This window comes from Mustela erminea, chromosome 11, assembly GCF_009829155.1.
Source record: "Mustela erminea isolate mMusErm1 chromosome 11, mMusErm1.Pri, whole genome shotgun sequence".
NCBI lineage: Eukaryota > Metazoa > Chordata > Mammalia > Carnivora > Mustelidae > Mustela > Mustela erminea.
Genome location: NC_045624.1, coordinates 70,493,647 through 70,515,344, shown reverse-complemented (window position 1 = coordinate 70,515,344; position 21,698 = coordinate 70,493,647). Strand labels below are relative to the sequence as shown.

At 39.2% G+C, this 21,698-nt stretch overlaps 1 protein-coding gene across 3 annotated transcripts; it reads right to left on the bottom strand.

Annotated features, from left to right (window-relative positions):
• Positions 1–352: 352 nt before the first annotated feature.
• Positions 353–20,709, bottom strand: LOC116568843 (sterile alpha motif domain-containing protein 9-like). 3 transcript variants are annotated; one of them, XM_032304546.1, is made up of 3 exons: positions 20,468–20,709; positions 16,368–16,565; positions 353–5,423 (listed from the first exon to the last, which is right to left on the bottom strand). In XM_032304546.1, the coding sequence occupies exon 3, from the start codon at positions 5,405–5,407 to the stop codon at positions 650–652; it is 4,758 nt and encodes a 1,585-aa protein (XP_032160437.1). In that variant the 5' UTR covers positions 5,408–5,423; positions 16,368–16,565; positions 20,468–20,709; the 3' UTR covers positions 353–649. The 3 variants fall into 3 exon arrangements, with proteins under 3 accessions (XP_032160437.1, XP_032160436.1, XP_032160438.1); XM_032304545.1 differs by having other exon boundaries at positions 353–5,427; positions 20,468–20,708; XM_032304547.1 differs by lacking the exon at positions 16,368–16,565 and having other exon boundaries at positions 353–5,427.
• Positions 20,710–21,698: the final 989 nt, after the last annotated feature.

The following is a 21,698-nucleotide window of genomic DNA, read 5'->3' as shown; positions in this document are numbered from 1 at the left end:
GAGTGGCCAAAGAGAGTTTTATCTGTAAATGGGAGGAAGAGGACAGAGGGAGTCCAAGCTTGTGACTACTTTGTTTTCTCTTCTCTTCCCCCTCCCTGAAGCAAGAAGTTGGGAGAAGGGCAAGGAGTCCAGGAATTGTGTATGTATATGTACATAGGGAGGGGTCGATGGAGGAAGAGAATGAAATATTTACTTCCCATACATTTTTATTGATACCAAGATGAGGTAAGTGGAACACTGGTGTGGCTCCCTTGGTTTGATTTCCAAAAACTGAGGAGGAGATTTCCTTCCATAATCATCTTATTTAAATCTCTACTTTCCCATTGAATAAAATAATTCACAATTCAGAATATTCAAGAGGGTGATAGAATTAAAACAGATTTTATTGATCTACAACCAGTTATGATATGACCAGTGGATACCAGCTGAATATGTTAGTCTGAAAATGCATTTTAAAACATTGAACAATCAACTCTACTGTGTGCCAAACTCCGTGTGTAGACACATTTCATGCCATCAAAAACCTTATAGTTCACAAAAGCAGAATCTGTTATTTACAGGTAAGCCAATGTTATCAAAGTGCCATAAGAATAGAGAGAGGGAAGAAAATCATAGATTATGAATAAAATATTTGAGTTAAAGTAGCTTCTTAAATTATTTCTATGTCATATGCTTGGGGGCCTTCAATGGAAAATCCCAGGTAGAAGGACACTCTTTCTATATTCCCACCACTTCTGAGTGGACCTGAATAAACAGGTATCACTGGTATTCTAATTTTGTTCTCTGTTCCGTACTCTATAGAGATCAGCTTGCCTTCAGCTTGACCAGTTAGACGACACAGAAGGTCTTTGACTTCTTTTTTTTTCCACGGGTCTCCACTTGGCGAGAGGGAATTTACATTTTGTGCTTTATTGAAGTATTGCTCTATATCAGTCTTACAAACAAGACTGTGGAGCCCCTTCTTCTTTCCCAGATAAAACAGAGTGCTTGCCTGCTTGGACCTGCACATGCTCCTGTATTGCCTCCTGAAGGTTCTGTTTAAGGAAGAAACATACTTTTCCATGAGTTTGGAATCTTCATCTAGTTCTTGACTTTCTGGCCAGAACAGAAGGCAGGCCAAAAAAAAAGGGTCTGGATATTGATGACTTGGTCCTATGGATTGCAACACTTCTCGGAGCTGTTTTTTCAGTATACTAAGTGGTTGGATGAACTTGGAGTGGGGTTTTAGGCACTTAAGAATAATGTTGGCTAAAATGAAATTTAGTTTCTCCTTTTTCAGCTGCTTATTTGGGTTTTTCTGCAGTAGGGAAGAATATTTGTTCACTATACTTTCCATGTTGGTTGCAGCATCTTTGCGATTTGGATGAAGATATTCCAGGAGTCCAGAAAACCTATCTGCTCTCAAAGCTTCTAGACCTTTCCTGCAAGTCTCCTCTTGGTATAACTGATTCTCCTTGTCTTTTAGCAAACCCAAATCCAAACAGCAGAAAAGTTCCCCATATTTCCTGAAAGAACGAGTGATTTTCTTGTTTAATGAAATTTCTCCTGTTTCTTTTTGGGTGTTCCTCATTTTCAAAAGAACACTATAATCTGCAAGAAAGTCAAAGCACCTTTTCAAATCTGATTGTAAATTTTCTAAGTAGGATGTGAACTTGCGAAGAGCCAAATAATATTCACATTTTGGATTTGTGGGATTCATCCCCTTTCCTGATAAAAAGTCTACCATAGCTGTTTTAGATAATCCATTTTCTCTGAGGAAACAGGGTGTGAGCTGGAGAATCTGAATAGCGTAAAGACCAACTTCTATTTCACCGACAAAACCGGCTGTGTTGTACGTGTCATATTTTCTTTGTAATTTCTGTCGTGTCCAGGCCTCCATTTCACAGGCTTTCCTCTCGGCTTGTTCTTGAGATTTTTTAAAAGCTTTTGAGGCATTTTCAGCGGCTTCCAGGAGGAATATTAGATCATTAACTGTAATATCCTTGGCGTTTTTCTTTTCATCCAACCACCACCTGATTTGACTTTTGTAGACTTGACCAAGGGTATCTAAGATATAGGAATTTTTAGGTGCTCCCTTTTTGGCCTGGTTTGCCCAATCCAGAGCAATGCTAAAATTCTTCTCTTTAATGTAGAAATATCTCGCTAAGGCCTGACAAATGAATGCATTTTGTGGGAATCGAACAGTTCCAGCCACCAAGACCTTTTCGATTTCTTCATTCTCTAAAGCTTCTATTAATGGGGCAAACAAAGTGTCTGTTTCATCTCCGTACTCCTTGCGCTGTCTTGTTAGCAGAAGAGTTTGCACGTCATGTTGAAATTTTTCTCTTCCTATTCCAGAAGTATAGAATAAATCCTGCTTTAAGATCTTTAGTGCAATTTGACATGTATTCAAGTTATAGCTTTTTTCCAGTTCTTTCAGACAGGAGATGGCAATCAAAGGATGGATGATGCGCACACCTGTGTATCTCCCAAAATCTGCAACTTCTGTGTTTATTAGAAGTGTAGAATAAGCTCCCATCTTGTCCTCTAGGCTTTCAGGTTCCCAGGGGGTACTAGTGTGTCTGATTCCCAAAAATATTTCACACTGTGATACTGAGATTGTAGAATCAGTAACGTAAGAGTTGAGTAGAGCCAGGAAAGAAATGAGTTGTCCTTCCTTGCTGTCCACATTCTGTCCTTTTAGGATATTCTGGACTACCTTTTCTATATACATTTCATTAAAACTTTTTTTCAAGATCATGAAGGAATAAAAGTTTTCACAGTTTTTGTGTTCCTTTTCAATTTCTTCCAGTTTGGCCTCAAAAGCTCTTTGTTCCTTAGGAGAAAGTTGGTAGGTTAGGGCAACACTGTCTGCTAATTTCGCAGTTTCATCAGGATTCTGGGATCTCATGCAGTTTAAGATAATTACCAGTGTTTTTTCATATCTCAAACCCTTGTCTGCTAAAATGGAATCGATGGCATTCTGCAGGACATAAACGTTTTCCTGGTCTTCAAAATCATCCACAAGGAGGAGTACAGGAAAGTAATCTTCATGGCTGGTTGCCTTATAGGTAATCAGCTTGGTCACTTGTTCTACAATTTCTCCAAAATCAGTTGTTTTGTTTTTTAACACAGCACATCTAAAGTTTTTCTTTAGGTCCCAGAGAATATTCATGGCCAAGGTAGTACCTCCACAGCCTGGGTGGTGATAAAGATTGATAAGTTTTGCAAATACTGGTTTAGGAGAGTCTGCCCAGCATTGTATCAGATCTTTAAGCTTTTCGTAACTATCCCTTTTGACAAAAGCTGAAGAATAGTTTTGAGAAGAAAAATAGAAGTTCCACCAGGATACTTTGCCACCTCGATAAAAGTGTTCTTCTTTTGATGTCTTAAATTCTTGGAATTTAGATTTATCTTTCTCTATGTCTGTGTCTTTACACTCATTTTCACAGAGGATTTCCAGTGCAGTCAAGATATCCTCTTCCTTTTTCTCTAAGATAATTGAAGAAAATCCATGGGAGGGCAAAAATCTTCTTGATGACTGAGTCACTGGTTTTAGTTTAAGGATAGTACTGTTTATGATTTCTAAATTTAAAGTGGAAATACTGTGGTTCGTTAATTCTTCTTCTGTTGTCAGTCTTGTTTGTAGCAGATCTTTCCATCGTTGATAAATCTGTGAGTTTACACAGATACACAATATATTTTCCATTCCTTTGAGAACTTGGTAGAAAGCCCAGAAAGTTTCAATGAGGGGATCTCCTGGGCTTTCCACTGGAGAGAATAATAGAAACACTACCAAAAATTTCCCCCTTGCCATTATATTTTCATCTGTGAGAAATAAAATCAGCTTTCTGACTTCAGAAGCTCTATCTCTGAACCATAAATGTGGTTCTAGAGGCTTATAGCTCTCATTTTTCAAGTCTGACCTGCCATTGCAGAAGATCCAGCTGGGCTGATCATAAAGATTCAAACTGGAAATTTTCTCTCTTATGTTACTTGTCTTTTCTTCAAACTGATTTGGAAAGTGAAGATTTGCTACTCGGCCTTTTTTGTAAGCTTTGACCACACCCTTGCTCAGAGATTCAGGGTCAAACTCCAGCACAGCAAACAATTTCATTTCCTTTAGAAAATCTAAGTTCTTTGTTTCGTTTGGATGGCATTTATTTGTTACAAGAATGTACCAGCTGTAGTATGAATTATCCAGTGAGTCTCGGTTGCCTATGAGAAGTTTAACCAGCTTTTGTCCTTCACTCTCTTTCTTATTTGCCTTCACCTCATATTCTTCTTCAGCCTCTTTTCTAGATGCTACCACTGACTTCAAATTTTGTACAAATTCTTTGTAAACTCTATCTCGTTGCTTGACATTGGCCAGGATATCCTTAGAGCTGGGACCGTCTCTCACAAACAGTGAAAGATCTTGGTTTGGTTTCCATGTTTCATTTTTACAATTTTGCATCCTAATTAAGAAATATTTTTCTTCGCATACAGAATGTTTTGGAATAACATCTACTTCAATGACAAATCTGTCTGATGGTGTATTGTTCTGCAATAGGACTTCCACAAACCTTGGCTCTCGAATGCACTTCTTGGCTTCATTGACCTCATTTCCTTCAAAGTATTGTCTGATCATTATATTAAAGTGGTCAATGAAGGCATCCTTATTGGTGACTTTTACACCAACAATTTGTCCGTGCGGTGTGTTTTTGACTCCAAAATGGATAGTGCCATTGGTGCGTGAATTCATACAAGCTGATGCAAATCGAAAGACTTCATTGCTAAATTTCATCTTAATGTCCTTTTCTGTGGCTGCTTCTGTATTTGTGAGGGCTTTGAACTCATGTATTGGGTCTATGAGATTGAGTGGGCCAGTTTCAGGTTGTAGAATTCCATGTTCTATGTAACGTTGGCTGTTATGGAACTGATCAAAAGGATATGGCATACAAGTCAAGTGCATTGTTTGTAGCTTATCCTCACTTCGGTCTTCAGTGGTCACTCCTTCACTTAAAGAATCTTCTTTCATAAGAATCGATTCTTGTTCTTTGGTATCTCTCGTCTCTCTGAGATCATGATCAGTATTGGATAACACTGATTTTTCCTCTTCCTTTTTCATCTTTTGTAGCTTTTTTGGGTGTTCTTTTTTGAAGAGTTTTGTATGATCTAATTGTCCAGAATCTTGATTGTTACTTTCAGAGGAACTGTTAGTCAATCTGTCATATGTACGTTTTATCAAAAGTGCTGGGCCCCGTGGTAGCCCCATTTCTCTAAGGTCATTCTCAGTTAATTCCTGCAAGACTAATCCAGTTATTTCTTCAGTGAGCAGAATCTGCCCATATTTTTCATCAATCTTAAGGTCTTTGGTTACCCATTGTTTCACATGCTCTTTGGTCCAGTCGTTTATAATTTCAGGTAGATTTACTTGTTCACTCATTTCAATTTGCAATTTTCTTCCTTGGGAAAAGTAATAGAATAAGTATTTTATTATTATAGTTTATCATGGAAATCACGCAGTGAATTACGTATGTAATTTTATATAAACAACATATACAAAACATTGTTCAAGGGTGACTTTTGAAACTACTTGATACTTATTTTTAATGTTTTATAGTCCCAATTAGTGCCCTTATTTCCAAGATATTATAATTGTGAAGCAGTAGCTTCTAACTAGGGTGACATATGCCTTTATTCATATAGTAATTTTCCTATTTAGGCTTAACTTCGTGAAAGTTGGGTTTTTATAATAAACCCAGAATCTTAAGTAACATAGGCGTTGGTTCCCATAGCTGAATATTGCAAATGAACTTTAAAATATAAAACTGGATAAGTAGGAGGTGCCTGGCTAGCTCAGTCAGTAGAGTGTGTAACTCTCGATCTCAGAGTTTTGAGTTTGAGTGCCAGATTAAGTGTAGAGATTAATTAAATAAAGAAAAATTTTTAAAAACTGGATAAGTAGAGGTGGGTTGGGGACCAGGAACCTCCTTTCTTGACTAGGAAGATGACCATCTTTATTACACAGTGATGAAGCAACCAATTAACTCATCACCCACTCTCTTTTGGAACTCAAACTGTTAGGCCACCAAGGTGGAAAGAGATGAGGCAGGATATGTCAAGATAATCAATTTGGTTGGCTAATTCTTGTGGCTCTCAGAGGTACCAAAAGAATTAGCTGTAGTTCAAACTGGCCTGGCCTGACTGAAATTAGGTAAGGAAAATAGTATGAATTTTTAACTTTGTTAAAACAAATTCAGCCTATGTAGCAACACTTTTCTAGATATGTTTGTTGAGGCAAGTGAAACAAAAGCAAAAATAAACTACTGGGACTCCATCAAGTTAAAAAGCTTCAGGGGGCGCCTGGGTGGCTCAGTGGGTGAAGCTTCTGCCTTTGGCTCAGGTCATGATCCCAGGGTCCTGGGATCGAGCCCTACATCACATGGGCTCTCTGCTCAGCAGGGAGTCTGCTTCCTCTCTCTCTCTGCCTGCCTCTCTACCTACTTGTGATTTCTCTCTCTATCAAATAAATAAATAAAATCCTTTAAAAAATAACAATAAAATAAAAAGCTTCTGCACAGTAAAAGAAACAATCAACAAAATGAAAACATAACCTGTTGAATGGGAGAAGATATTTGCAAATGACATATCTGATAAAGGGTTTATATACAAAGTATATAAAGAACTCATGCAACCAAAACCAAAACCAAAACAAAACAAAACAAATAATCTGATTAAAAATGGGCAGAAGACATGAATAGACATTTCTCCAAAATACACATACAGATGGCCAACAGACACATGAAAAGATGCTCATCATCATCAGGGAAATGCAAATCAAAACTATAATGAGAGGGACGCCTGGGTGGCTCAGTTGGTTAAGCAGCTGCCTTCGGCTCAGGTCATGATCCCAGGGTCCTGGGATCGAGTCCCACATCGGGCTCCTTGCTCAGCAGGGAGCTTGCTTCTCCCTCTCCCTCTGCCTCTGCCTGCCTCTTTGTCTGCCTGTGCTCGCTTGCTCTCTCTCCCTCTGTCTCTTACAAATAAATAAATAAAATCTTTAAAAAAAAAAAAACTATAATGAGAAAGAAGAGGAAGATGGCAGCAGAGTAGGAGCACCCTAGTTTTGTCACATCCCATGTACACAACTGGATAATTATCAAATCATCTGAAATACTGTAGGAATCAACCAAAAACAACAGAATACACATTTTTCAAGTTCACACATAACTTTCTCTGGAAGAGATCACATATTAGGTCACAAAACAGACTTCAACAAATACAAAAAGATTGAAATCATTCCATGCAACTTTTCTGATCACAGCACTATGAAGCGAGAAGTCAATCACAAGAAAAAAATTGGAAAGATCACAAATACGTAGAGGTTAAACAAAAAAACATATAGAGGTTAAGCAAACATGGGAACAAATGAAAATGAAAACACAATAGTCTACCTTTGAGATGCAGCAAGAGTGGTCCTAAGAGGGAAATATATGACAATACAGGCTTATTTCCAAAAGCAAGAAAAAATCAAAGAAACAACCTAACCTTATACCTAAGAAATTAGAAAAAGAACAACAAACAAAGCCTAAAGCTAGCAGAAGGAAGGACATAATAAAGATTAGAGCAGAAATAAATGCTACAGAAACTAAAAACACAATAGAACAGAATAATGAAACCAGGAGCTGGTTCTTTGAAAACATTAATAAATAATTAAACAAATCTCTAGCCAGACTTACCGAAAAGCAAATACAAAGAACCCAAACCATTCACCATGATCAAGCGAGATTTATTCCTGCATTACAAGGTGGTTCGGTATTTGCAAAATTAGTCAGCATGATACATCACCTTAGTAGAAGAATGGATACCTGGGGTACCTGTCTGGCTCAGTTGGTTAAGTGTCTTTTTCTTGATTTTGGCTCAGGTCATGATCTCAGGGTTGTGAGATCCAGTGCTGCATAGGGCTCTGAGCTGGGCATGGAGCCTGCTTAAGATTCTCTCTCTCTCTCTCTCTCTCTCTCCCTGTGCCCCTCCACCTTTCCCGCCTGCCCAACAAAAGAAAGGAATGGATAAGAACCATATGATCATATCAATGGATGCAAAAAAAAAAAAAAAGGCAGTTGAAAAAGTACAACATCTATTCATGATTAAAAAAAAAAACAAACAAACTCTCAACAAAGTGGGTTTTGAGGGAACATACCTCAACATAAGAAAGACCACATATGAAAAAACCACAACTAATATCATCCTCAATGGGAAAACTGAGAGTCTTCCTCCATGGTCAGGACCAATACAGGGAAGTCCACTCTTCCCACTGTGATTTAACATAGTACTGGAAGTCCTACCCACAGCAATCAAACACAAAAAACAAAAGGGACTCAAATCAGTAAGAAAAAAGTAAGACTTTCACTATTTGCAGATGACATGATACTCTATACAGAAAACCCGAGGGCACCTGGGTAGCTCAGTGGGTTAAGCCTCTGTTTTCAGATCAGGTCATGATCTCAGGTTCCTGGGATCAAGCCCTGCATCGGGCTCTCTGCTCAGCCTGCTCCCCACTCTCTGTCTGCCAGCCTCTCTGCCTACTTGTGATCTCCCTCTCTCTGTCAAATAAATAAATAAATAAATAAAATCTTAAAAAAAAAAAAAAAGAAAACTGAAGGACTCCACAAAAACAAAAACAAAAACTGTTAGAACTGATAAAGTCAGTAGAGTTGCAGGATACAAAATTAAACAGAAATCTGTTACATTTCAATATAGCAATAATGAAGCAGCAGAAAGAGAAATTAAAGAATCAATCCCATTTACACCAAAAACAATAAGATACCTAGGAATAAACCTAACCAAAGAGGTGAAAACCTTGTACTTTGAAAAGTATAAAATACTGATGAAAGAAATTGAAGGGGATACAAAGAAATGGAAAGACATTCCACACTCATGGATTGGAAAAACAAAGATTATTAAAATGTCTATAATACCAAAAGAAATTTACACATTTAATGCAATCCCTAAATATCCCTACCAATAGCATTTTTCACAGAACTAGAAAGAATAATCCTAAAATTTGTATGTAACCACAAAAGATCCTACATAGTCAAAGCAACCTTGAAAAGAAAAGCAAGCCTGAGGCACCATAATTCTGGACTTCAAGTTATATTACAAAGCTATAGTGATCAAAAAAGTAATGGCAATGGCACAAAAATAAACATGTAGATCAGTGGAACAGAATGGAAAACCCAGAAATGAACCCACAACTACATGGTCAATTAATCTTCAAAAAAGCAGAAAGAATATCCAGTGGAAAAAAGTCTCTTAAACAAATGGTGTTGGGAAAACTGGACAGCCACATGCAAAGGAATGAAATTGGACCACTTTTGTACAGTGAACAAAAATAAATTCAAAATGCATTAAAAATCTAAATCTGAGACCTGAAACCACAAACTCCTGGAGGAGAACACAGGCAGTAACCTCTTCGGACATTGGCTGTAACAACTTCTTTCTAGATAGGTCTTGAGAGGCAAAGGGAAAAAAGCAAAATAAACTACTGGGACTTCATCTTCTACACAGTGAAGGGAACAATCAAAAGAACTAAAAGACAAACTACTGAATGGGAGAAGACTATCTGATGAAAGGTTAGTATCCAACACATATAAAGAACTTCAGGCTCAACACTGAAAAAATGAACTATCCAGTTAAAAACAGGCAGAAGACATAAATAGACATTTCTCCAAAGAAGACACCCAGATGGCCAACAGTCACATGAAAGATGTTCAACATCACTGATCATCAGGAAATATGAATCAAAAATCACAATGAGATATCCCCTCACCCCTGTCAGAGTGGTTAAAATCAACAACCCAAGAAATAGGTCAGGATGTGGAAAAAGGGGAGCCCTCTTACAATGCTGGTGGGAATGCAAACTGGTACAGCTACTCTGGAAAATAGTATAGAGGTTCCTCAAAAAATTAAAAATTAGAACTACTATATGATTCAGTAATTCCACTACTGGGTATTTACCCAAAGAATATGATAACACCAATTTGTAAAGATACATGCAGCTCTATGTTTATTGCAACATTATTTATAATAGCCAAGTTATGGAAGCAAACCCAAGTGTCCATAGATAGTTAAATGGATAAAGAAGATGTTGTATGTACACACAATGGAATATTACTCAGTCATAAAAAAAAGAATGAGATCTTGCCATTTGCAACAACACAGATAAATCTAGAGGGTATAATATATAATGATAAGTGAGAGAAATCAAAGAAAAACAAATACAATTTGATTTCACTCACATGTGGAATTTAAGAAACAAAAGAAAAGGACAAGGAAAAAAAGACAAACCAAAAAAATAGACTCTTAGCTACAGAGAACAAACTGGTGGTTACCAGAGGGGAGATGGAGGGGGGAATGTGTGAAGCAGGTGACAGGGATTAAGAGTACACTTATCATGATGAGCACTGAGTAATGCACAGAATTGCTGAATTACTATATTGAACACTTGAAACTAAGATAACATTGTATGTTAACTACACTGGAATTAAAATTATATTGCAATTTAAAATGAAAAACAAACAAACAATTTCAACCTAAATTATTGATATGAGACTAAATGGAGCTCCCACAGTTATGTACTTTGCTGAATTTCCGGAACTGAATATCCTGGAACACCCTCGAGCAGGGATTCTCAACTCGGGCTGAGCATTAGAATCACCTGGGACTCCACATTCTGATAATTTAGTTGGTTGAGGGAGTGGGTGCAGAGTTCAAGCCTTAGTACTTTTCAAAATCTGTCAGTGTCATTCTCTTGTGCAGATGAGGTTGAGAGCAGTTCTCAAAATACAGCCCCCAGATCAGCAGTGTTAGCACCACTTGGAAGCATGGTAAAAGCGTAAATTCTCAGGACCCACCCCCAACCTCGTGAATCAGAACTAGAAAGAGATCAATAGAATGGTTTAAATAAGGGGAAACAGGAAGGTGAAAATATTATAAGGATAAATAGATTAAAAGCATTAAGTATCAAACAAAACAGAAGTATTAAACTATAAAAAATACAAACATTTAAAAAGATCTGTAATTTTTTAAACGAGATTTTAAGATCCTAGTTCAAAAAAAAAGAAGATTGTTTTAAATGAAAGATATGAAGATCCTAGGTTTTTATATAACAAGTCACAAAGTCTAGCCAAACTGTAAATTTGACCTTTCTATGTTTGGGGTTTCTTGCAGAAACTTTTCCAGAGGGTCTTCTTGAGGTCATATCTGAAGGATGAGCTAAACTGAAGCCCCAGCCTATAGCCTTGTGACCAGCCAGAGAAGAAACTCATGCCGGTCATTTATGGTATGAATACCATAAGCACTTTAGAATGATTTACCCTGTCTATAGGCAGCTGCCGCTGGGCACAGCAGCTTCTGCTTGCTTGCATAAAACTTTTCCTAGTGCCTTAGTATCCTGAATCCTCTTAGTCACTATGGCTTCATTCTGCAGGACACACCTAGTCCTGAGCCAATTAGCAGAACTATAAGCAACTGGCCAATGAATGTTATAAACATATTTTGGATTATCAGTTCCATTCACTTACAGTGTATAGATGGAAGAGGTCTTAGAATTAGCATACACATCGCAACCAGAGATAAATATCATTTGTTTATTCACTCGACCGATATTTACTGACCAATATTTATTGCTTAAGAAACTGGTGGTGACCAAAAGAGATGTGAAGTTCTTTCAGAGGACTTATAGTCCAGTGGAGAAAATTTTAAAAAGGAAGAACTGTACACACATATATTCAAGACGGCTTATCATGACAAACTGCGATAGCACTTTGTGTGAAACGCAATAAGGGGCAAAGGACTGTGGGATCTGTGAGGAGGAGAGGAGTGTCACCAGGAGGAAAGTGGGGACACTGGGCAGGTGAAGTTAAAGTAGAGCTTCTGGAGTAGGGTAGGAGGAAGGTGGAGGGAGCAAGTCTAGGGGACAGAGTGAAGGCAAAAAGGAATAGTCTAACTGGTGGGATTTCCAAAGCCCTATCCAGCGCGTCCAAGGAGTTGGGTGTGGTGGTGTTCTGCAGTGGGCTGTCACTGCCTCTGCCCCCAGAGCCAGGTGCTGGTCCTGTCACAGAGGGAATTACTGACTAGGAGATGACTCCTCGAATGCAGGAGCCTGGAGGCTCATCCCTGATCTTTCCTGTCTCCTCTGCAGAGTCCCTAAGTGTCATCTCAGATAAGACTGAAGGGAGAGATTCTGTCTTACCTCTTTACAAGTACTATATGGAGCCAATAGGATAAGCAGTTATTAATAAGCATATTCCTAATGAAAGATTTTTTTTAAGATTTTATTTATTTATTGGACAGAGAGATCACAAGTAGGCAGAGAGGCAGGCAGAGAGAGAGGAAGAAGCAGGCTCCCCGCCGAGCAGAGAGCCCGATGCAGGGCTCGATCCCAGCACCCTGGGATCATGACCTGAGCCAAAGGCAGAGGCTCAACCCTCTGAGCCACCCAGGTGCCCCCCTAATGAAAGATTTTTTGAAGTCACTTTGGAGAAAAGGCTGAATAAAAAATGACTACTTTATTATTTTTAAATTTATTCTTAAAATGTTTCATACCTTAAAAATTTGCTGAGTACTTGCTTTTTATATATTTTAATATATTTTGACCCCCTTTCTGTAAGCAGCTGAGGGGAAGAAGCACTCATACCCTCAGACACTATTCTCATCACAATTTTTGGTGGGTCCCTAGACACCCAGATGTTCCTTTAATACACTGGACATTCTCCATCTTGACTGCCTCTCATCCAATGACCTTGACCTCCCTGCATTCCACTGTTATGGTCACACCATTGACCTTAACACAAACTGTTATGGGTTGAATTGTGACTCCTCCCTTCCCCCCAACAAACTTCTGTGTTTGTGATAGGTGAAATAGGGTCACTTATGTCAAGGGGATTAAGATGGAGCCAGGAGGCCATTAAGGAGATGGCCTTATGCTTGTCCTCACTGGTAGAACCACAGAAAATATTCTAAAGACTCAATCCTAGCGCTTGAATTTGCTACTTGCTAGCAAGAGGTTTTGCTTAGTGATAGCCTTAGCAATCAATTATATTCAGTCAAGAATGGTTTTCTGCCACCAACACGAATCAAAAATTCTTTTTGTAAGCAATGTGTATAGGCATTCCGTTTATGCCTGACAAACCTCTGACTTTCGCTTAGTGGGACACCATTTGTGTGGCTACCCAAAATCTGTGTACCCCAAATTGCAACTCACTGATGTCAAATAAACTCTCTTGCTTAATGATCGCCTCCTGCCGAGTTTAGGTTGTTATGACAAAGTCCTAGCCCCAGTACCTTGGTATGTGACCTTTTTGGACATAGGGTAGTTGCCGATGTTAACATGAAGCCATTAGAGTGGGCCCTAATTCAATATGACTGGTATCTTTATAGGAAGGAGGAATTTAGCCACAGAGACACACACACACACAGTGAGAATGCCACATGCAGAAGAAGGCAGAGATTGGGGTGAACTCTAAGCCAGAGGTTGCCAGCAAACCACCAGAAACTAAAGGAGAGTCAGGGAATTCATTCTCTTTCATAGCCCACAGAAGGAACCAACCTCACTAACATCTTGATCTTGAATACTTCCAGCCTCCAGAGCTGTGAGACCTTACATTTCTGTGGTTTAAGCCACACAGTTTCCTGTGGTACTTGGTTACAGCAGCCCATTCAAACAAATAGAATCACCAATGACTACAAGCCTTCCAGCATCTCAGATTCAAATATCTCCCTCTCATCAGGATCTGCTGCTCCTTTGACTCACTACCTTTATTTATCTTATTTTATTTATTTTTTTGAGAGAGATATTATTTATTAATTTGAGAGAGAGAGAGATATAGAGGGAGCAAGGAGGAGCAGAGGGAGAGGGAGAGAGAGAATCTCTAGCAGATTCCCTGCTTAGTGGGGAGCCCCACATAGGTCTGGATCTCATGACCCTGAGATCATGACCTGAACCAAAATCAGGAGTCAGATGCTTAACTGACCAAGCCATCTAGGTGCCCGTAGACTCACTACCTTTAGTACTCAATGTCTAATATTTCTTTAACACCAAGACTTGTAACTCACCAATTCTAGATTCTATTACTTTCTCACTCCTGTTCCCCATCCTTGCATCTCCTCCTGTGTCTCCCCGGTAACTAGCTTGATATTTTTTCCCATTCATTATAATCACGTGCTTCCTCCTCCCTCCACTTGTACTCTGCCAATGTGAGGACCATGGCTGGACAATGACCCTCTATATCCCGGTTTCACTTTAAAGTCATGATCACTGTCCTCCAGTGGACTGTTAATGCTCTGAGCTGCCATACTGTTTCCTTGTTGTATTCACTCTCTCACTGTCCGAAATGGCTATTTCACACATTCTTCTCTCTCATCAAATCTCTAATACCTCCTCAGCGTTTTCACTTTCCCTGGTAACCCTACTTCCTATTGCAACTGGGAAGTTAAACCTTAAAACCGTATCTACCACGGTCCTGCTTTGTGACTTTTCTTCTGTTACTAGGTCCATACATTCTATTTTAGTTTCTGTTCTCTGAATGGACTGTCCACATCCCTTGCTCTGGAGAAGAGATCCACACATCACTCTTCACAGACTTGCTCTGTCCAGATCTGGGGCAATCCAGGTCTGTGGCAATATCTTTTCTTAGTCAGAGTCCTTTCCTACCTTGTCCCCTGGTCACACCAAATATTCTAAGGAAAAGCTATAGATTTTTCTCTTCTGATTTATTTTATTTTTTTTTAAGATTTTATTTATTTATTTGAGAGAAAGAGAATGAGAGAAAGAAAGCACATGAGAGGAGAGAGGTCAGCAGGAGAAGCAGACTCCCTGCTGAGCAGGGAGCCCAATGTGGGACTCAATTCCAGGACTCCAGGATCATGACCTGAGCCGAAGGCAGCTGCTTAACCAACTGAGCCACCCAGGCGCCCTCTCTGCTGATTTAGCTAGTGATTACAGCAATTCCACTAGATTCCAGCACTCTCCGAGAAGCAACACATGATGGGTTTCCTGCTTATCAGCTTATCAGCTACTAGATGCTCAGAGATGTGTGTGTGTGTGTGTGTGTGTGTGTGTGTGTGTGTGTGTGTGTTGTGTGTGTGTGTGTGACATGTGGATGGTGGGAGGGCTTGTCTTAATGCTACCTCCACGGAGATGGCATCCCCCTCATTTTCTCCTTTATTGTTTGACTTCTGTTAGGAACCACAGGGAGATGGGAGCACTCTTCTTAAATTGGAATGGCATTCGTCCTCCTCAAATCTGTCTTTTTATCTCTGTCCCACAGGTTCTCCCATTGTTCAAAGATGAAGACCCTTTATAACATCAAAGCATTTCTCAGCAGCTCACTGCTATGATGGGAGTTGAGAAGCTGCATAATGATTCGAAGTTACTATATATTTGGTAGCACTTTCACATGAATTTTTCATCTTAGTCTACGATCCATATTTGGCTAGAGCTATGTATTTAATTCAAGGTGACTATGATTTGGGCAAAAAATTTTTAATAATGCTTTGGTATAACTCTGTGGCCTAATCAGTATCTTTAAACTTGTTTGGGGTGATGATTCATTAATATTTATATAAAAATTTAATGTACTTCACTGTTCTGAGGCTTATAAAAGCCTTTCATGAACATTATTTGATTTGATTTATATCCTGGAGTGTTGGCATATTTTTTAAACACGAGGGACATTTTTGTTGGCAAGAAGATACATAGTGTAAGTAAAGGGGAAGGGGCCAGGAAAACAATATCATGATCAAATGTGCCTCCTCTCAGCCAACCTGTTTTCACTGTGTAAGACCATGGGACAAGAAGCAGTGTTGTCTTGGTTAGGTCTTTCTAGCCTCTAGTGTGTTCCAACTCTAGAAACACTCGGCACCACAGTTGCTGGAAGGTGTTTTGTTTTTTGGGGGTTTTGTTTGTTTGTTTGTTTTAAGATCTATGTATTCATTTGAGAGGGGAGGGAGGGGCAGAGGGAGAGAATGAGAGAAACAGACTCCTTCCTGAGCGCAGAGCATGACTCTACCCCATGACCCCAGAGATCACGACTTAAGCTGAAATCAAGAGTTGAACGCCCAACTGACTGAGCCACCCACTTTTAAAGAATTCTACAGTCAGGGGGCATCTGGGGGTCTCAGTGAGTTAGAGAATTCTACAGTCAGTGCAAGCAACATCTAGTGATAGATATATGTGAAAACAGAAAATTTCTCATTCCCTTAAGAATCGTTTCATTAAAAGTAGCTCATGTGCACTTGAAAATACATTCACTTTTGAAGTTCTGTTTTAGTTTTTAGAATTCATTTTTAAAGCAAGCTTTTAAAGCTTTTGAAGCAGGTACCTATAATGATTGGAAACTTACCAGGGGTTTTCTGAGAACTTCCTTTTTATATCAGCAACCTGAAATTGGTCTGTATGAGTTTTTGATGTCAAGCTATTAGAATAGTTGTCTTTTCTTGAAAATTTGCAAGATTCATGTCCTGGAAAGCAGCTATGTATGGAGTAAAGATGCAGGCAGAACCAATCTGGTCCTTTTCCAGTTTTGCCTTTTGTTAAGAACCTGTTACGTAAAAAGAAAAAAAATGATATCACAGAGAATTAAAATGCAATTGATGGGACTGTTGCTTAGGAAGTGTTAATGAGACAGATTTTCCCCCTAACTTTTTTTTAAAAAAGATTTTATTTATTTATTTGACACAGAGAGAAAGATCACAAGTAAGCAGAGAGGCAGGCAGAGAGAGAGGAGGAAGCAGGCTCCCCGCTGAGCAGAGAGCCCGATGTGGGGCTTGATCCCAGGACCCTGATATCATGACCTAAGCTGAAGGCAGAGGCCCAGCCCACTGAATCACCCAGGTGCCCCTCCCCTTAACTTTTTATTGTGAAGAATTTCAAACATATAGAAGAATGACAAAAAGAACAACCTCCACCAAGATGGCATCCCTTCCTGTATTTAAATACTTTTAATAAATTAGATAAACATCCAAAAATACGTTGTAGGCATTCTCTTTCCTCCCACATTCCACATTCAATGTGGAGCAAATCCTGTAGTTGGCCGGTCTCTTTAAAACGCGTCTGACCACCAACCACCACCTCCAGCACTACCAGCCGGTCCAAGCCCCTGCCCCTCTTCTGGATGACAAGAGTGGCTCCCTCACTTGTTTCCCTCTTGCTATTATTGATCCTGCGGGGGACTTAGGCAAAAGAGCAGCCAGAGTGGGCCTGTCCAAATGGAAATAACATGCCAATATTCTGTTCAGTCCCTCTAGTGGCTTTCCATTTGACTCAGAGTGAAAGCCCTGCTCCTTACGATGAACTGCCAGGCCTCACATGACCTGGCACCTGGCTACCCCTCTGATACCACATCTTACTTTCTTTTTCCTTTCGAAAGCTGGTCCAGCCACCTTGTTGTTCCTTGCTGGCTGGACCTGTCACTGCATCTGGCCTTCTGCTCCTTTCGTCTCCCTGGGAGGTCCCCGGATACTTGCGAGGCTCCTTCCCTCCCTCCCCTCGGGCCTGTCATCTCCACCTTCTCACTTCTTACGCTTGGCCAGCCCGCAGGCAACCTTAGTCCATCTCCAGTATTTCTGATCCCTCCTCTGGTTTCTTTCTTTCTCCTTTTCCCTCCCTTTATATATTCATACTTAAGATGGATTACAATCAAGTATTCCACATATTCTTACCCATTTATCTTGTTTCTTTTTCTGTCCCCACCCATTATTCTAGATACCACAAGAGGACAAGGATTTTGTACATTTGTTCATTTTGTTCACTAGTTCACAGTGCCTAGCAGAGTAGCTACTTAACAAATATTTGTTGAATGAATAACACTTTCTCAGAGTAGTTGAAAATAAGGAATTTTTGAAAACTCTGGAGTTAGCCATGTCTGTGCATCAAAGACCGAAGGACTTTGCTCCTTTCACTAGGGCAACTGGATCACTAGGGCAACTATTTCACTTGGCTTGAATCCCAGACAGAAATCTAAGAATATTTGTTTACTGTGTTGCTCATTAGGCCAGAACTAACTCTAGCTTCAATCATCTGGTCACAAAGAAGGGAAAGGAAATTTTTTTCTTAAAGATTTTTTTTATTTATTTGACAGAGAGAGATCACAAGTAGGCAGAGAGGCAAGCAGAGAGAGAGGGGGAAACAGGCTCCCTGCTGAGCAGAGAGCCCGATGCGGGGCTCGATCCCAGGACCCTGGGATCATGACCTGAGCCAAAGGCAGAGGCTTTAACCCACTGACCCATCCAGGCACCCCGGGAAAGGAAATTTTGTCAAAAGGAATGAACACTTAATAAGTATATGTCTCCTGCAGACCTTCACAACATCCTGTATCATTTCTGCTGTGTCACTCACAGTTCCCAAATAAGGTCATTTTTCATACTGGGCTAGGCCTCTCTTGTGGGTCCTCCGTGTCGGATGGAGCCTCAGTACCTCTGCCGTTCTCATTTGCTGCCAGTTCTCTGGAGAGCTGGTCTCTTGGGGAGGGTCTTACCCCTTTCCACAGATATGCTCTGTTCAGATCTGCTGCAATCCCTTCTCTTAGCCAGAGTCTTCTTTCAGTACTTTAACCACCTCCCCTCTCTCTGGATAACCTAAAGACTGAGAGGACAGAATCCACATTCTCTCTTTCCTTTTAGACAGTGATTATTTCCAATAAGGCCCAACATTCTACAGTTTTTGTTTTTGTTTTAATTTTTAGCGAGCTCTATACCTAATGTAAGGCTCAAAGTCACAACCCAGAGATCAAGAGTTGCATGCTCTTCCAACTGAGCCAGTCAGGTGCCCCTTTTAAATTTCTTAAAAAGTTTATTTATTTATTTATTAAAGCCTAACATGCTAGAAATGCAGCAGCACATCAGGAATTTCCCTCTGCAGTGCATCCCTTTTTCTTACAGCTTTCAGGCCTCTATACATGGCCAGGGACTCACTGTGTGGTGTTTTTGGTGTTAAAAGGGGGAATTTCATGCCACCTAATAGATGGCAGCTTTCTCTCACTTCTTTCTGTTCAGATTCTGCCAACGGATACCAGGGAAATAGAAACATTCTTCTCAGACAAGCTCACAGACATTTATTCCCCAAATTTGGACCCTTCTTTTGTTAAATGGAAAAATCAGCAATACTTTGTCTTAATATGATATACTAAACTCTAATACTATCCTTGGACCTAGTATAATGTCAAAAGTTTCTCAACCTCCCTCTTTGGCTTATAAGAACAGTAGTGCACATATAACAATTTGAAACTATTATATTCAATAATACTTTTTTGAAAGATTTTATTTATTTATTTGACAGAGAGAGATCACAAGTAGGCAGAGAGGCAGGCAGAGAGAGAGAGGAGGAAGCAGCCTCCCTGCCGAGCAGAGAGTCCAACGCGGGACTTGATCATGGACCCTGAGATCATGACCTGAGCCGAAGGCAGCGGCTTAACCCACTGAGCCACCCAGGCGCCCCTCAATAATACTTTTTAAATAGTTCATACTCTATCAATTATAAGAGCACCTGCATGCCTATTGTCAGAGCTAAGTAAAGATCAAAATGACTGGTGTGGACAACTTTTGAGATTGATTTGACATAACTCGGGCCCTCATCCTCCTGCTTGAAACAATTACAAACACAGATTCTATCAGTAATAACATTAACTATTGGTAAGGGAGCTAAAGAATGCCATTCTCTAACAAGTACTCCAGTTTTCTCTCTTTAGTATTGAACAAGAAGCACCAAATCATCAGAACACTTAGGCTCAAGCACTGGTGCCCACCCAGCCTCATCTCAGGAGGGTCCTCGGGGCCCCCCAGGTATCAATGCCCTGAGGAGTTCTGTTCTATAGGACTCTTGGAGCTGACCCCTGGGGAAGGATGCTGTAGAATCCTGATTCTAGTCTGGGAGGGCTCCATACACACCCCCTCTGTAGGTCTGACAAAACGAAACCACACACAAACAAGTTAAGTTTCATTTCCCGAAGTTAAGTTTCCGTTTCAGTTTTTAACCAGATTGCTGTAAAAAAAATGAATGTGAAGGAAATTCTTACAAGGCAAAATAACACTTTGGAGAGTCTTAAGTCTTAAGATTAGACTCTTAATAACATCTTAAGTTATGGAAGACAGAAATTTTTTTAATTGCACATGACCACAGGTTCCTTTACAACCTTTAATGTTTATATTCCTGCTTTTTCTCTGTTGTCTTTCCCACTAATATATACAGTCTGGAAATGACTGCTCACCACTCTGAGTACAAGTAACGGTACATTTCTTTTTAGAGGAGCATTTACAGAGTTAGCCTCAGTTAAATAAGTCAGTTATGTATTTAATCCACTGATATTTCTAAGTACTTTCAATATCTTTACAAACAATCATTTATCTAGGAACACATGTGTTCATATAAAAAGTACAGCTGGAGATTAAAAAAAAATAGCTGTCCCACTGGCAGAAAATATAAAGGTCTAACAATGCAGTAACTTACCAGGATTTTCCTGAAAACTTCCTTCTTTTTATGTCAGGAACTTGATTTAAACTTCGTTAAATCGCAGCTGATTTAGCCTTCATTTTCTTAATCCTTTCCTGACGGCCAGGAGACAAAATGACAAGGCTCTTTTGAAAAACTAAGCAGTTGTGGAGTTCTCTGGTCTCTGGATACTCTGACTCCTCCTTGGAGGGTGTGTAAGATATGCAGTAAAGAAACAGAATGAGGAAGTAGGAATGCAGGGAGTTTCGGTTTGGTTAAGAATGGTTTATTTGGATCTGGAAGGATGTAAAATATCAAAAAGCTAACATCACTGAGAATTATCAAAAAATTTGAAACATTGTTTAGAAACTGTTCATCAGACAGAATTTTAAATCATAAAAGTTAAGAAATCCCAGTGGGAGAATACTTACAGAAAAAAAAGTAAATAAATACAGGGGAGAACTATACTCCGTGTAGTCTAAGTGCCTGTTATGAGATGAATTTTCCTCCTCCAAAATTCGTACATTGAAGTCCTCACAGAATGTGACTGTATTTGGAGAAAGGGTCTTTAAAGAGACAGTTAAGTTAAAAGGAGGTCACTCAGGTGGGCTCTAACCTAACATGTCTGAGGTCTTTGTAAGAAGAGATTAGGACACAGACAAACACACAGAAAAAGAAAAGACCACGCGAAAATACAGGAATAAGAGAGCCATCTATAAATCCCAAAGTTGTCACACCAGTTTATACTCCGTTAGTAAAGTGGATTAAAAATTCTCCTTATTCTAAATCCTTGTTAACTTTTTTTATGAGACTTTCTAATTTTTTGTCATTCAAGTCCATGTGAAATCATATCTTGTTGTGCTTTTAATTTCCATTTTCCTCATTACTGATGAGGTAAAAAATATTTACAATGGTACAAAAGTGATATGTGTTCAGTAAAAGCCATACTTTGAATTTTGAAAAATTTCATATGTTTAGGGTTGTTTATGTTTCTTCTGCTATGAAATTCTCATTCATTTCTTTTATATATTTTTCTATCAGACTGTTTATGTTTTTCCTATTTATTTTAGGATGCTTTAATATTTCAATTCATACTAGAAAATTTCCAGTGATTTTTCCAGCTAAGATTTTGTGAAAAATTTCAAAGTATTTAAAAATACCTTATACAAAATTTCAAGATACTTATACAAAGATATTTACTGAAACATTTTGGTAATTCTAAAGAAAAATTGGCAATAACCTAATTGGC